The 17,690-nt window shown below is 42.6% G+C and overlaps 1 protein-coding gene across 7 annotated transcripts in view; it reads left to right on the forward strand.

Annotated features, from left to right (window-relative positions):
- Positions 1-17,690, forward strand: part of B3GLCT (beta 3-glucosyltransferase) — a 96,911-nt gene that overhangs the window by 48,690 nt on the left and 30,531 nt on the right. For all 7 annotated transcript variants that reach the window (XM_033950108.1, XM_033950113.1, XM_033950114.1 and 4 more), the window contains 3 exons: positions 1,917-1,980; positions 3,540-3,671; positions 9,139-9,208. In XM_033950108.1, the coding sequence (XP_033805999.1) occupies positions 1,917-1,980; positions 3,540-3,671; positions 9,139-9,208 (266 nt within the window). The remainder of the gene's footprint in view (positions 1-1,916; positions 1,981-3,539; positions 3,672-9,138; positions 9,209-17,690) is intronic.

The following is a 17,690-nucleotide window of genomic DNA, read 5'->3' on the forward strand; positions in this document are numbered from 1 at the left end:
ATTTACCCAGTCACAAACCACAGTTTGGAAACCATTGTCCTATAGAAAAAAGAAAAAAAAGGGATTCTAAGTATTAGTCAGTATAAACTGGGATCATTAGATGCTGTACTGTTTGTGCCAGAAATCTGAATAATATAATTCAAAGATAGATATACAGATATAGTGGTCTTTTCAGGCCAGTTTCCCTACAAAGAAAGTGCCCTTAAAATGCTGCTTGTGTAGATTCATAATATAATTGCTGGTATGTGGAGTATACCTTTCAGGATTAATAATAGTAATTTTAAATATTTTCTGCTCAGACAGACAGCTAATAGTCTTAAAATGTTGCTCCATTTTTTACTACGTTACCTCAGCAGGTGATCTACAGTAAGTGCAGACTCAGTCCTTAGCTTAAGAATATGAAGGAATTAATTTTTTAACTGAATTGCATTTAACTTTGAAGCCTGCATAAATTAATACCCAGCATAAATTAATACCCATAATATTAATAATAATAATTGTGCCATTTTCCCACAATATGCACTGCGGCATAAGAACCCTCTCTTTTTGTTTCCTTATCACAAGTCTAGGATGTGCAAGTAGAAACCCGTGAATATGAGAGGAGCTCAAATATCAACACTTCTCTATGGTCCTATTGCTTCATTTCACAGAACTGGGATTTCATCTAGTGGTTCTGTAAGGTTTTAAATATGGTAACCATTCAATCCCCATAAATGCTGAAAAGATGCTTGATATTTCAGCAAGACAACAATCTGAAACCTACTTCTAAATCAACCATGGAATAAGTACAAGAAAGAAGGATGAAAATTCTGGAATTTTCTCTCAGTACCCAGACTTCAATATTATTGACAATCCGTGTTAGAATCTCATTTCAGTTAATGGAAGGAGATCCAGGAATATAGTATTTAAGCCAGAAGAGTCCTGCAAAATGTGGGGAAAAATTCCAAAAGCAAGAATAAAAAGATTCTTAATTGGGTTCAGCAAATGTTGTAGAAGCTTTTATTTCTGTTGATTTCCTCCCCCCTTCCCACTCCAATTTGATATCTCTCTTCTATCCTCCCCCTCCAAGCATCTTCCTTTCCTTCTCTCTCTCCCTTCCTTCCCTCCTCAATCTGATATCTCTCTTCTCTCCTTCCCTTCCCCATGGTCTGCCATCTCTCTTTCTCCTCTAACTTTCCTTCCCTGGTCTGACATTTGTTTCCTTCCTTCCTCCTCCCTCCCATTTGTGTACAACATATCTCTCTTCCACCCCACCCCACCCCCAGGATTTGGTACCTCTCTCTTTTTCTCGTTCTCTCTCTTCCCTATGCTGCAACTTGCCATCTTCAGACCACCAGCAGATTAAACATGCTGCTTTTGGTGGCCCCTGAAGCTTTCCCTCTGCTGCAGCTTCCTGAAGATTGTAAGCTGTAGGGGAGAGAGGTTTCCTGCTGGTGGAAGGGAGGTAGTGTACCAAACTGGCAGCAAGTTTGTGTCTTCCTCCAGTGCATCGCAGTGAGTTTGCTATAGTGCCCTAGGGTGCCGCACTACACAGTTTTGGAAACATTGGACTATGACATTCTGAGCTTTCGCATTTCACTAATTTTGAATATTGTCACATATACAAATTATGAAGGATGAAGGATTATAAGTCTTGCTAAGTGGTAAATCTAGTTGCTTCATCATTTTGCTTAGTGTGGCACTTTTTGTAAGCTACAGCAGCTCTTTATATGACACCTTTTATATTTTTAACAGTACTTTTATTTAAGCTCTCCTTCCTCAGATGCTCATATAGTTTGTTCCCTTTTTTGATTTTGAACTTCCTGCTGTTGGGGTCCTAATTGCATTTACCATTTATTAGTTTTCTTTATTTGTAACAGTATATTAATGCACATTTGATATTTACATAACTAAATTATGACATTCTTGTTTTATAGGCTTGCAAGCAAACTGAAAAATGAACCTCTTAAATCAGACTTTACAATTGACCTAAAGCATGAGGTAAGAACCATTTTTTTTATTTGGGGGGGGGGTTTGTTTGTTTTTTGCTAATGAGGCTTATAAAACTTTTGAACATTGTCCCAATACTTCATATGTGACTCCTACAATATGAGATAACAAATCCACATGCATATCTAACAAAACATCAAAAAAAATTACAAAAGCCTAATAAATTAAAAATAAAATAACTTTTTTTCAAGTAGGCGTTCTTATTTTTTTTCTGTGACTTAATCCTTGAAAATAGGCAGCCCAGCATTCAAAAGTACGTTTTTTTGGGTAGCTCAATATTTAAAAGTACTTTTTTGGGTACAGGACATGCAACTCAGATCAGTGCTGCTGAGGCCGATCAGATCTTTACAGACCAATTCTGACCTCTGATCGCCAAGCTATGATTTAAACCAATCCAAATCAGTTACTGTTGGGATGAAGTTCAAGGGTGAAGGGGAGGAATATGTAGAAGCTGTTGATAATAAAGAAGAATTGCTTAAAAATATTTCTGTTTTGTGTGTTCATAGATTAAGGTTCCGAAGTAGTACTCCATAAAAACAACACACATATAAGTGGAAGTGAGGCAGACCATGAGTACCGTAAATGGTTATCTGTTAACCAGATAACTTCCAGCTTCTCCTGTCTTCCATGTTGGTATTATCCAAGTAGTGCTGAGGTGGTCTGCAATGATGTTCAGCAGCACTGTCTGGATATTGGCAGATAAATCCAACAAAGCCATTGATCCAGATAATGGCAGCTATTATCTAGATAAATGGCTTTGAATATGGGGTCCTAGTTTAAAACAGGGTGCCTATATGAAATATCCCAAAAAGCATCTATCTCGTGTCTTAATAAAGCTTCAAGAGACAAATTCTATACCAAAAGTTATATGAATTTCTTAGAAAACTTAATAGGCCACCATTAATTTTAAAAAAAACCATCCCAAAAACCCAGCAAAAATTAATTTATACTAGGAGATTTTTTTCTTTCAATATTTGTTCAGCATTATTCTTTTGAGCTAATGCTCTGTTTCAGGGAAAACCTCACATGATGTCTTCAGCAGAGCTTCAAAAATCATCTTTCTGGTCCATTGTTGTTGTTGGTTGCTCAGTAAGAAAAGTAAAGAAAACAAAGCATGATGTGAATACTTCTAAATAGAGAGCTCCAATTAACAACAGCTAATTAAAACATATCTTCAAAATAGAGTAATTATATCATTCTCAACCTTGGTCTTTTGTGACACTTTTTGTAATATGTTTATTTTAAACACTGTAGTTAAGTATATAGTTTCTACTTTTATTATCATTATGTTTTGCACTTATAACCCACAGGATACAGGTTTCTTAGGTCACCATGACATAAATGTATTTAACTAAATATGTTTAAATACTCTAAGACAAAACTACCAAAATGTTTAAGTCAAATAGCTGCATGTTAGCTAGTCTGAGAAGCTCTACATTCTGAGAAACTCTGAGCCCCATGGAAAAATAACTATATGAGTAGGCCTTTGATTCTTGCTATATTCAGTTGGCTTAAAAGAGTCTTTCATTGTTCATACCTTCTTGTGGTAGATTGCACTTCATATATGGGAGAAAGGTAATGGACATCAGCTTACTGCAGTACCAGAATTTTGCACAGATGATGCAACTTCAGTTAAAGCAGCACATTGTGCTACAACTTTCAATACTTTCCTACCACTTTGTGTAAGTACCATTTTTTTCATGTTTCAGCTAAACCATGTTTTCACATACTAGAAATAATGTGTAAAAATAAACACATATTGGGGAGTAATATACACTCCTCCCTCTTTATTCACGGTTTCGGCACCCGCGGTTTCAACTATTCATGGATTTTGGTGCCGGGACCCCCCCCCTAGTGAATTGACCTTACCTGGTGGTCTAATCCCCCCATTGCCCCAGGTACATTAGATAGATTGTGAGCCTGCCGGGACAGACAGGGAAAAATGCTTGAGTACCTGAATAAATTCATGTAAACCATTCTGAGCTATCTCCTGGGAAAACAGTATATAAAATTGAATGAATAAATAAATAAAATAAGATACCTTTCTCTTCTGTTGGGGAAGGGGTCTTTTCTACTTATGTCTTCCACCGTCATTCATAGTGAAAAGTCTCCTGAAACTCATGCAGGACCAGGGTGCCATGATACTCATTTCATCATACTGGTTGCGGCAGATAGGGCTCCCTCTACTTCTGAGCTAGCCCCGAAGCTCCACGGAGATTGGAGTGCTTTCTGATCTTCGAGGGGTCCCTTTTATGTCCCAATTTTCAGTTCCTGGCCCTCACGACTTGAATGTTGAGAGATTAGACGTTTACTTCTTGGATCTACTAGAAAGTGTTTCATGAGTTTGCATGCTTCTAGGAGGATTTCCACTAGAATGTCATACAGTTTCAAGTAGAAGAGATTTGTTTTCTAGAGTGAAGGCAAGGCCCTAGATCCTTTGTCCTGTCCTAGACAAAAACTACTTGAATACCTTTTATACCTGTTGGTTTGGGCTCAAGACCAACTCTATAAGGATTCACCTCGGTGCAATTGGAGCTTATCATTGTGTAGAGGATAAGCCTATCTCTGTTCAGCCTTTATTTTGATTCATAAGGAGCTTCATTTTGCTGAAACCTTCCATCAACTTACTACAGTATCAGGGGATCTCAGTGTTGTCCTTATCCAGCTGAGGAAAGCTTTTTAAGTACCTGATCTGGAAGGCCTTGTTTTTAGTCGTAGTCAAATCAGCAGGGTCATTCAGCTGATCTACCTTATTCAAAATTTTACAACAGAGTGGTTTTGTACATGATTCTTAAGTTCTTTTCTAAGGTAAAGTTGTAATTTGAGCATGGACCATGAGACACCAGCGTACTCATAAAGCCGCAGCTGCCAATTAAGCTGCTAGCTTTCACTCAAGGTGTGAAAAATAACAAAAAACATGGAAAATGACGCATAACACAAGGTTCACCAAAATATAATTTTATTTATTGTTTTTATTTTTCCATCATGGAACTCAAAAGACTAGTTGCATTAGCGGGAGGTCGTTATAGTTGCCAAAATGCTGGCCTTCTGATAACGAACTCCACCCGACACTTCGAAGCTCCCCAATATATACATTCAGTCCAGTGTGACATCACTGGCCGTAGGCCAATCAAACTAACAGAGGTGGTGCAAAGAAAATTCCTTTACATGTTTAAAAGTTTCAGAAATCATATTTGTTTGTTTACATTCATTTTGAATATACATTAACATTTTATAACATATCCAATATTCTTTTTGTCCTTCTCAAAACTTATTTCAGACAGTTTTTCTATGTATCAAGTAAGCTACTGAAATGTTCTCAGCCCTATCCTGGAGGAGGGGTGCTCCCTCCTCCTGCTTTGAACAATTAACAGTTTCATGTTACACCTAAAAAAAGTGCTGAAAACTGGTCAGCCTTAGAGGAAAATGAGGGGCTGTTTCCCCCTCTCCCTGAGCTGACAGCTTCATGTTACATCTACACAGTCCTAAGCGTGGGCTCCCAATGCCCCCCTTCCTATGCTTGATACTGCTACAGTTTCTGACTCTATTTCCAGATGTTGTGCTCAGGATTTTTCCTTAGTGTTCTTTTTATAAACCATTTCATTTTAAGTACCCCTTCTTTGACAAATCATTCATATCACCACATATCACATTCAGGGGCCCCAAACATTCATAATTTCATTCATACTATGTATTTCATTCATGTTATATCTCAGTTTGGAATATGAAATCTAATATACTTTTCCTAACCAGCCTAAGGCACATCTGGTATCAATTAGAACCACGAGGCTAAAAGCAGGAAACTAAACAAAAGGGACACAGGCTAAGCACAAAATGGAATAAAATTAAACAGAAGGCACAGAAAGACAGAGAACCCAAAATGGAGTCACTACCTCAAGATAGAGATCAGGTATATCCTGATTTCCCTTATGATCTAGCCTAATAGCAAAGTACATAAAAAGAATATTATTATGCTTTCCCTTAATATTAATGGAGCCAATTAAGTAACTTGAAGAGAGGGGTAATGTGGGCATAGAGACGTTGGCGGAATATGAGGCATGCAGCAGAGTTTGAACAGATTGAAGGGGAGAGAAATGGTTTAGCGAAAGGCCAGTGAAAAGCAGGTTGCAGTAGTCTAGGTGAGAGGTGATTAGGGTCCTGGCAGTGCCTCAGAGAGGAAGGGTCTGATTTTAACGATATTGTAGAGAAAGAAACAACAGGTTTTGGCAGTCTGTTGGATATATTAAGAGAAGGAAAGAGATGAGTCAAAGATTAACCCAAGGTTGTGAGCCAACAAGACAGGGAGGATGAGGGTGATGCTCAAAGAAATAGAGGACAGGGGAAGAGGAGAGATGGATTTAGGTGGGAAAATAAGGAGCTCAGTCTTGGCCATGTTTAATTTTAGATGGCAGCGAGACATCTAGGTAACGATGTCGGACAAGCAGGTTGATCACCACTGTAACATCAGAAACACTTTCCCAGAACTAAATATAGTATAACCTCATCCTGAGTGGGTTCCATTATCAACTATTGGAACAGTTATCCTTGTAGAAAATCCAGGATCACCCTACTTCTAGGAGACCTCGCAAGAGGGATACCCCAATCAGCATCTGGCATGTTATAATCACCTATTAGTAGTACTTCCCCTTTTACAGCTGTGTTCTGAGTGTCTACTATTAAATCTCTGTCCACTTCTTCTGTCTGTGAAGGAGGTCTATATATTACACCAATGTAAATACATTTTCTATCCCCTCTTTTCAGATTGACCCACATTGCCTCTTCCTTACCCTGCAGATCCTACAATTGTGTTGCTTTAATATGATCTTTAATATATAACACCACTCCCCTCCTTTTCTTCCTACCCTGTCTTTCCTGAAGAGATTATAACCCAGATTGAGATATCGTTCTTTGTCTTGCCAAACTTGACGTTGAAAACTCGGTTCATTTGTGATACTTTTTCTTTTCAGTAGAAAATTTTGCTTGTCTTGTTTGTTCTACTACTTTTCTGGTTTCTTCTGAGATACAAGGTGATTTCTTGGCTTTCTTTCTCTTCTGGAGTGTTTTAGCTTCATCACTAATTACAGTTTTGATGTCATTCCATAACTCTATGAGCTCTTTATCTCCTGTATCAAGAAAGGCAAATCTACCTAAATGTGTCTGATTCATAGACTTGATTATGTCCAAAAGATGTGTGAATTAATTGCTAATAGGAGGCAGGCAATGCTCCCATTATCATATAGTTTGGAAGGTATATGAGACATGGAGATCTAGCTATAAAGATCCATAATTCTCCCTATGCTCTTGTTGCTGGCTGCATTAAGTAATGAGTGGTTTTGATTGGGATAGGTAGGGAGAGATGGGATGGGGGGATCTGGATTGTAACAATGTGATATTATATGCTGTAGTTTGTACATTGGCTATTGATTGATTGGAGATTTTTGTTCCTGTATTTTTCTATTTTCATTAAAGTCTTTAAAATGAAAAAAAAAACAAGGCAAATCTGTTGTCTAGTTTCATTAGAGACCTCCCAATATATGACTTTGAAAATATTCCATCAGACTATTGAATAAAACTAGACAACAGATTTGCCTTTCTTATGGATGTGAAAACTGAACACTACGGAAACAAGACAGAAAGAAGATTGACTCATTTGAGCTTTGGTGCTAGAGAAGGATTCTGGAAGAGATCAAACAGGCTATGTCACTCAAAGCCCAAATGATGAAGCCCAGAAGCAAATGCAAAGACTACAAATGATACAAAATGCAGCAGTCAGGATGATTTTCGGGCTGAAGAAGTCCGATCACATAACCCCTTCCTACCGACTCCTACACTGGCTGCCGATGGAGGCGCGCACGAAGTTCAAGCTAGGATGTCTCTGCTTCAAAGTATTAAATGGTCTAGCCCCAAAATACACTACAGACCTCTTCTCATTCCCAACCAACAGACATGAAAGAAAAACACACCTGAAATTTGTCTCCCCACCAGCTAGAGGGTGCAAATATAAGAGACACCATCAACAATTGCTATCATATCAAGCAGCCATATGGGGTAAAGACCTAGAAAAATTAATTATGCACACAAACAACTATGAAGAATTCAGGAAACACCTAAAAACTTACCTATTCTTGAAATACCTAGGTAACGAACCGGAACATCAACCCCCCTCATAACATCACCACATACCTGAACGTGCAAACTGCTAACCCCAACCCCCAATCGCTAAATATGATCACTCTATGAACTTACGGAATATTCTACTTCTGTGTAAACAACTTGGCACTTCCTGGCCTTGCACCACACAAACTGACGTTAACATTATTAAAGTTATCAGATATACACTGCTATATTCTCTAATTCGTTGTACGAAATATACACTGCTATACTCTTTAATTAGCTGTTCGTAAAGTTTCACTTGATTGTATTTACAATTTCTTTTATTGTAAACCGCCTAGAAGTCGCAAGATTGTTGGCGGTATATAAGAATAAAGTTATTATTATTATTATTATTATTTTGGTCATACTGCCAGAAGAAAAAGATCATTGGAGAGGGACATCATGCTTGAGAAGCTTGAAGGAACCAGGCGTAAAGGGCGACCTGCAATCAGAATTCTGGACATGTTGAAAACAACCATGGGGATGACGCTAGAGGATTTTACTGGACTAGCATGAAACCGATTTCTTTTTAGATCTGTAATTCAAGTCGCTAAGACTTGAACATGAGTCAGTTGCACCTAACATAACTATATCCCAGTCATAGTTCTTTGTGAACCACATTTCTGTGATCGCTACTAAACCCAACTCGGCCTCTTCTATTACTGCCTCTAGATCCAGAACCTTGTTGTCCATACTTCAAGCATTAGTATATAATTTCCAGCCATTGTCCCCTTTTCCCATTTGTATAAAGGTATTTAGTGATTCATTTATCTGAGGGCTTATACTCACCTGGTGGCTTTGATCACCTTACCCCAACAATTCTAGTTTAAAGCCTTCTTCAGTAGGTTAGCCATTCTGCTTCTGAAGACACTTATTCTTTGATAGATGTACACTATCCCTGCTCATCAGCCCTTGGAAAATCATCCCGTGGTCCAGGATTGAGCTGTACCTTACATAAAACTTGATTTTCTCTTATTTTTAACTTTTACCTTTTAGGGAAGTCCAGTGAAGAAGGAAAATATATTTGTTGCTGTAAAAACATGCAAAAGGTTTCACAAAGAGAGAGGTATGTTATGAATTGAAATAAATACAAAATTTGAGGGACATTATCCAAGAAAAAGAGATTACAGTGGAACCTTGGTTTTCGAGCATAATTCGTTCCAGAAGCATGCTCATAAACCAAAATACTCGTATATCAAAGCGAGTTCCCCATAGAAAATAATGGAAACTCGCTTTGATATGTTCCCACCCACCCCGCGAGGCCAACGGCGCTGCCACCCCCCCCCCCCCGGCACGAACCGGCACCCCCCGCCCGAACATCTTGAACTTACCCACCCTCCCCCGTCTGGCACCGGCACACAGCCCACAGGATGTGTCGGTGCCGCTTGAAGATCTTCCTGCCTCTGCCGGGCCTTAAGCATGCATCTGCGCATGCTCAAGGCCTTCTAATTCTCCCTCTCGCCGAGTTGTTCGGATGGGGGGTGCCGGTTCGCGCCGGGGGGAGCGATGACGGTTCTCGGGGGGGGGGGGTGCTCGCAAATTGAGTCAACACTCGGTTTGCGAGAATGTTTTGCTCATATTGCAAAACATTCGCAAACCGGGTTACTCGTAAACCGAGGTTTGACTGTATATACTTACCCTGGTAAACTCTTTTCCAGTAGATAGATGAGACATTCTAGACAGATGGGTAATATCTCCATAGCAGCGTGCATCTGCAGAAGGAATCCATTCTGGATTTTTCTTTTTACCTCTGCTCCTTAGCTCCACCTAAAGTTAGTACCTAAGCACCAAGAACCACCCAATACACGCAGGGCAGAATTAATGGGTAGGCCTAGTATGCATGGACCTAGGGCCCGAAATGGCCAGGGGGACCTGCCACTGGAACCACCCTCCTTATTCTGCCGCTGCTGCTTTTCTTAACCAGCAGCAGCGGCAGTAACCTTTTAAATCAGAGGTGTCCAACCCACAACCCAGCTTGTGCTCCCTCTTGAGTCCCAACACTACCTTCCTCTGGCAGGTGTTTTGCTTCTGGCCGGCTCCCTTGCTGCCTGCAGTCGCTTTTCTGTTCAAATCCGCAGGTGTCGGCTCCTCACACGATCTGCAGCTGCATCGGAAACCTTCTCTCTACACAGGGAAGGGAGAAATGCTGCTATTGCACAGGGAAGGGGAGGGAGAAATGCTGATGATGCAAAGGAAATGGGGGGGAAGAGAAATGCTGCTGCTGCTGCTGCACCCAATTGGGGAGAGAGAGGGAAGGAGGGAGAAGGAAAAGGAAGAGAAACAAGAGATGCCAAGTCCGTGGGAGGGAGGGAAAGGAAAGAAGGAAAGGAGATACCAGACCATGGAAGGGGAGGGAGAGATGCCAAGGCATGGGGGAGGGAAGGGAAGGAGATAGAGATGCCAGATCATGGGGTGGAGTGGGAAGGAAGGAAGGAAAGGAGAAGAGAGATATGCCAGAGCATAGGGGAGGGGGTGGAGACAGAAAAATGGAACATAATAATTGCCGCTGCTGGGTCAGACCAGTGGTCCATCGTGCCCAGCAGTCCGCTCCCGTGCCAGCTCTTAGGTTAAAGAGCAGTGCCCTAACTGAGACTAGCCTTAGCTGCGTGACGCTGAAATGAATCATGTACAAAGGAGAGAAGGGGCACAGGATAGACAGTTTATGGAAGGAGCATAGAAAGAGGGAAGATACCATATGGAACGGAGAGAGGGCGGACAGTGGATGGAAGGGGCAGAGAGAGAGGGCAGACAGTGGATGCTGCATGGAAGACAGAGAAAGGACAGATGCTGGCTAGAAAGAAGAGAGTGAAGACAAGATGATTAAAGCAGAAATGACAAAAGGTAGAAAAAATATTTTTTTGTTGCTTTAGAATAAAGTAGTATTGTAGTTGTATTGATAAAACTTTTATAAACAGAAAATAAGGTAATCTTTTTATTGGACTAATTTTATTACTTTTTTTGACTAACTTAGAGACCAAAACCCCCTTTCTCAGGTCAGAACAGTATAATGTAACAGCAGTATACTATATTGGCCTGAAGAAGGAGGCTTTGGCCTCTGAAAGTTAATTGAAAAATGTATTAGTCCAATAAAATGATATATTCTTATTTTCAATTTTTGTTTTATTTCTATTTGTTAATTTGTAAAGTGGTGATTGTCAGTTTCTTCAAATTTACATATGCTATATTTATATTTTGCAGAGTATTAAAGGGCTATGTATCATTGTTTCTGTGGTGTTTCACTGTATGCTGTTTGGTTTCTTGGCGGTTAAGTTTAACCTTTATCTACATATTTCTATTTTTAGTTTGTGATTACTTATTCCATACTGGGTGAGGGTGTATCTGTGTTCTGTGTGTATAAAAGACATGGTTTTCTGTTAGCATTGACTAGCCTTGTTTGGCGAAATGCATCAGGCTTGGTTCTTGGGAGCACCTTGAATAAACCTGATTTGAATCTCCTTATTTTCTGCCGATCTTCTTTTGTTTCATGTTGATTTCTTTGGTGGACTGCTTGCCTTGTTGTTTCGTTACAAGTTAACATACATGGAGTGGAACATACTAGAGGAGTTACTGTTGGTTGTTTATCCATACATATGGGTTACAGTTGGTTGACAGATTGAGGCAGTTGAGAGGTGTTGTAAACTTGGTTATTAATATAGACTTATACAGTATTTTGGATAATATTACTGCTTTACAATATATTTGAACACTTTTATATATGTATGGAAAGGGTTCAGAGTTAAAGTCATGGGTAAGTAGGTGGGAAGGGAAGGAAGGGGGATTTGTTCAGAGATGTTTGGGGGTTGCATAGAAGAAAAACTGTGCACTGGTATGCTAATCTTTGTTTGTTTTGAATTTTAAAAAAAGAAAGAAATACAAGTAGAAATAAAGAAGTAAATAAGAAACCAGATAAATGGGGCGTGGGTTGGAGCAGGGCCAGAGCCCAGTGTACTTCTGTGCCTAGGGGCCCTTGAAGAATTAATCCTGCCCTGGATACATGTGAAGTAGAGGCATCTGTAGGAAGAGGCTTAAAAACAAACTGTTCTGCTCAAGAAGTAAAATCAAACAGTAATGTAAACTACTCCCATAGAAAACAGAAGCATATATACAATATTCTTCACAGCCCCCAAAGGCTGACAGGCATCCAAGGATCAGCTTGGAGAAGCATAAACACACTGAAACAGTAGACGGGTGTAGGAAGGACTGGGCGGGAGTCTAGAATGTCTAGGGTAAGTACATAATCTCTTTTTCCAGTGCAATAGGTGAGACATTCTAGGCAGACGGAACATACAAAAGCAGGCCCCAAAAAGATAGGGCGGGCTTGCTGCTCCGACCCTTAAGACCGAGGACAAAAAGGCAGAGTCCTGCCTTGCTACCACATCCACTGTTTAAAACTTGGCAAATGTGTGAAGAGAAGACCAAGTTGCCACCCTGCAAATCTCCTCAGAGGAGACAACTTGAATTTCAGCCCATGAAAAAGCCACTCTCCTGGTAGAATGTGCCTTGATGGAAACAGGGAAATGTTTCCCAGAAAGAATGTAGGCTGGCAAAATGGCCCTATGGGTCCATCTGGAAATCATGGCATTGGAAGCAGGAATACCCCACTTAATTGAATGTGTCAGTACAAACAGATGGTCAGAGAGGTGAAATTCGTTAATGACCTCCAGATAATGCAGAAGCATTCTGCGCACATCCAGTTTCTTCAACAAGTGATCTTGTATCCTGGACCCAGTAGGCTGAAAGGCAGACAAATGCACTTCCTAATTAACATTGAAAGCCGAAACCATCTTCAGCAAGAAAGAGGGAACCATACGCAGGGAAATCTAAGTTTCTGAGATACGGAGGAACGGTTCTCTGCATGAAAGAGCTTGGAGTTCAAACACACATCGTGTCGAAGTAAGGGCAACCAGAAAAAAATGATCTTGAGCGTCAAGTCCAAGAGGGAAGCCTCGAACAGGCTCAACACCATGTTAATGTCCCAGGAAGGGAACAGTTGCTCAACTGGCAGTCTGGCATGAAGAGCCCCCTTCAGAAATCTAGCAACATCAGGATGAGATGCCAACAAGGACTGACGATTCCGAGATTTTAAATAAGAAACTCTGGCCACCTTAACCCTAAGAGACGCCACAGTGAGGCCTTTATTCAGGCCTGCCTAAAGAAAGGCAAGAATCGGCGAGATCGGAGCTGAATAAGGGTCTACCTAAACCTGGGCACACCAATTTTGGAAGACCTTCCATGCCTTAACGTAAGCAGAAACTGTGGACAACTTCTTAGACTTGAAAAGAATGACAATAACCGCGTCAGAATAACCTTTTAAGTTTTAAGGCCATGCACTCAAGAGGCATGCCTTAAGAGCAAAGTGACCCGGATCCTCCATGGAGACCGAACCCTGCGTGAGTAGGTGCGGATGGATGCTTAGCCAAAGGCTGCGATCCCTGTGCAGACGCATCTGATCTGCGTACCACGGACTGCAAGGCCAATCTGAAGCCACCAGAATGCTGCAGCCCGGATAGACCATGATCCGCCAAATGACCCAGCCTATCATTGGCCAAGGGGGAAAGACATACAGGAGAATCTCCTGAGGCCACAGCTGCACCAGAGCATTTAGCCCCTCACTTCTGTGCTCGGAGCTTCGACTGAAGAAACATGGCCATGTGGTCGAAGTGCTGCTGATCCCAGCGCCGCACTATAGCTCGGAACGCCACTGCAGACAGAGTCCAATTTCCTGGATGCAGATTGTCTGCTGAGGAATTCTGCCTGAACATTGTTGACTCCCACTACATGTGCTGCCGTCAGCGCATGCAGGTGACTTCTGCCCAAAGAAAAAAGGCGGGCTTCCTGAGCCAGAGCTTATGGTCCCTCCCTGGTTATTGACATAGGCTACTGCCATCGAATTGTTGGAGAAGACCCTCACCACTTGGCCCTCCAGTCTTCTGCAATTGCATCAGAGCTAGCCAAATAGCTCTGAGCTCCAACCGGTTGATTGACCATTTTTTCTGAAAGGGCGTCCAACACCCCTGAACAGGACAGCGATTGCAGTGGGCTCCCCAGCACCCAAGGTTGGCATCTGTCATCATCATGATCCAGGAGGCAATTTGTAGCAGTACACCCCTGCAAGAGCGATTGTGGGAGAAGCCACCTTTCCATGCTTGCTCGAGCTTCCAGAGTCCAAGGAAGACAGGCCTGTAAGGCATCTCTGTGCAGAGCCCAGCAAGAGAGCAAAGCATTCTGCAACAGAGAGTCGAGCGCCTAGAAGCATGACTAACCCCATTGCCACACTATGGTTTAGAACACCACTGTGGACAGAGTCCACTCGCCTGGATCCAGAGTCTTGTCTGCTGAGGAAATCTACCTGATCATGGTCGACTCCTTCTACCTACCCTGCCGTCAGCACTAGGAGGTGACGTTCCACCCAAAGAAAAAGAAGGTGAGCTTCCTGAGCCAGAGGAATTCTTTTAGTCCCTCCCTGGTGATTGACGTAGACCATGACCGCTTGGCCCTCCAGAGTATTCTGCAATCGCATCAGAACCTTGTCTGCTGAGAGGGCTTCCTTCCCTGGTGATTGACGTAGGCTATTGCCGTCACATTATCGGAGAAGACCCTGACCGCTTGACCCTCCAGTCTTCTGCAATTGCATCAGAGCCTTGTCCGCTGAGGGGGTGTCCAACACCCTAGAACAGGACAACGATTGCAGTGGACTCCCCAGCCCCAATGGCTGGCATCAGTCATCACCACAATCCAAGAGGAAATTTGTAGCGGTACATCCCTGCAGAGAAATTGTGGGAGAAGCCACCTTTCCATGCTTGCTTGAGCTTCCAGAGTCCAAGGAAGACAGGTCTGTAAGGCATCTCTGTGCAGAGCCCAGCGAGAGAGCAAAGCATGCTGAAGAGGAAGTATATGCGCCCTCACCTAAGGAACCACATCCAATGTGGCAACCATGGATCCCAGAACTTGAAGATGGTCCCATGCTGAAGGAGCAGGCTGCTCTAGAATGGAAGAAATCTGGGCATACAGCCGTGTCGAAAAGGACTCCTAGATATTCCAGTGACTGCATGGGTGTCAGATTGCTATTTCTGAAGTTGACAATCCATCCCAGGGTCTCCAGCACCTGGAGCACTCACTCCACTGTGCACCGTCCCTCAAACAACGAGGGAGCTCTGATCAACCAGTCATCTAAGTATGGGTGAACCTCGAGACCCATTTTCCGCAGGTAAGCTGCCATGACCATCATCACCTTGGTGAAGTTCCGGGGCACTGTTGCCAGCCCAGAAGGCAGAGCTGAGAATTGGTAATGCTGTTCCAGAACGTGCAACTGCAAAAATTTGTGGTAGGCCAGAAAAATAAGAATATGCAAGTATGTCTCCGTGAGATCCAGAGAGGCAAGAAACTCTCCTGGGCCATTGCTGCAATGACTGAACACACGGTCTCCATGAGAAAACATGGAACCTTGAGAGCTTCATTCACTTGCTGAAGTCTAGAATAGGTCTTCAATCTTCGGAACCTTTCTTTGGCACGATAAAGTATATAGAGTATCTGCCTGAGCCCGAGTAGTCGGGCGACACCGGCTCTATAGCTTGATTATCCAGCAAGCACCGAGTGCTTTGTCTGGGTAATGTGTAGGAGAGTCTACAAAACCAATCAGTCAGAGGCTGGGCAAATTCCAGTTTGTAGCCCGACTGAATAATGTCCAAGACCCACTGGTCGGATGTAATATGAATCCAGGCGGGAAGAAAAGCTGAGAGCTGATCCCCTATCTGTAGAGGGACATCCCTCAGCCTGGCATCATTGTACCTTTTTGACAGAGGGTGCAGAATGGGAGGTGGAAGGCTAGGAACGCCTGTAGCCAGCATACCATTGTTGGGAGCCCTGTGAAAATCTCTGCAACGTAGCATTTGCATATGGTCAGGATCGCCGTGAGCCATGAAAATTAGAGCAACCAGAACCTCTAGAGTTCCTGGGTCTGCAATCAGGTAAAGTCTTAGGGCAATGTTCCATCACAGAATCCATGAGATTGTCCAGATCTTTGCCAAACAATAACTGCTCGAAGGATGCTCTGGATCAGACAATGGGCTGGTGATTCCACTTTCAAAGCTACTTTGGTTAGAGGGCAGAGATAGAGTATGCAGACACCCTTGCCAACTCTTATAATGTCATACAATACGTCAGCAATATAATCCGTCCCAGCCAAAAGAAGTTGAGAAGGAGGATCAACTGCCTCACTCTTCAGTGTGCGCAGTCAAGAGAGAAAGGTGCATGCAACAGAGGACGTCACCGAAGCGCCTTTGATGCCTAAAGAAGCTGCATCAGAGTTTCTGGGGGACCACATCCACATGGCAGTCCTGCATATCCTTCAGTACCACACCACCTTCACCAGGTAAAGAGGTGCACTTAGTCACCTTCACAACCAAAGAATCTAACCTGGGCTGACCCAAAAGCTGCCGACACTTCTGTGCCAAAGGATACAAGCGTGACATGGCTCTAGCCATTTTAAGAGCACCCTCCAGAACGCTCATATCAGGGTGCCAGGGAAAGGTAGCAGACTGTGAGTGCATACCACAAAGTCAGGAAGAAGAAGTAGACGGAGCCAGCTAAGTGACCAAATTCAACTCCTACAATGATTCAGAAATAAGATCCAGCAAAGCCACAGACTTAAATAAACGCAGGACCGTGGGATCATCCCCAGGATCCAAAACTCCAGAAGGATCCACAGATCCAGCACACAGTCCTTGATCTCCCTTCCTGGGAAGCGCTGCACCAGCGAATAAGGGGTCAGAAAGTGAGACATTCGCATCGGGGTCCCCCCATATCAGGGTCAAACAGCACCAAAGAAGTGGCAGGCTGAGGCGAGGATGTGTCCAAAGGAGCAATGCCACTAAGACGCAGCAAAAGCGGATTGGGACTGCACAGGGTGAGAACGCCTGCTCTGAAACTCAGTCTGAAAAAGCGTCCTGCTCCTGGGGCATAGAGCCACCTTTAGATGATTTAAATTTGTATTTCTTAGGCTGCGGAGGGTCCGCAGCCAGGTAGATGGAACTAACAGCCGTGCTGAGCCCTGAAATAAGGCTGCCCGCCAGGATAGCTGAACATGTAGTCACCGGCTTTAGCAGGGGAAAGGCTAAGCTCAATGCCCCGGCTGCGCCATGTGGCACAAGGATGCTCTAAAAGTGTTACATTTGTGCAATACAGACAAGAATCCACATGAGGAGAGCACAAGGACTCCATCCCAACAAAATGCCAGGCAAAATGTGCAGTTTTGGAGAAGCAGGGAGTTTTAGAATAAAAAGATTGCAAAACTTAAAGATGGCCACTATCAAGAAATTCATGCCAAAATCACAATATTTTTTACACTTCCCAAACTCAGAAAATGGCGATTTTTAGGATTTTTCAAGAGGGGGAACACAGAGGAATATGCAAGAACTCTTAAAACCCCACTTTTCCAACCTCCCCCAAGTCACCTGTGACACACTGAACTCACTGTGATCTGTCTGAATATCTGTGCTGCAGTGTGCCTCAGCTTTCTAACACTAACTGGATGACAGAATCACTGCTTT

This window comes from Geotrypetes seraphini, chromosome 6, assembly GCF_902459505.1.
Source record: "Geotrypetes seraphini chromosome 6, aGeoSer1.1, whole genome shotgun sequence".
NCBI classification, from domain to species: Eukaryota; Metazoa; Chordata; class Amphibia; order Gymnophiona; family Dermophiidae; genus Geotrypetes; species Geotrypetes seraphini.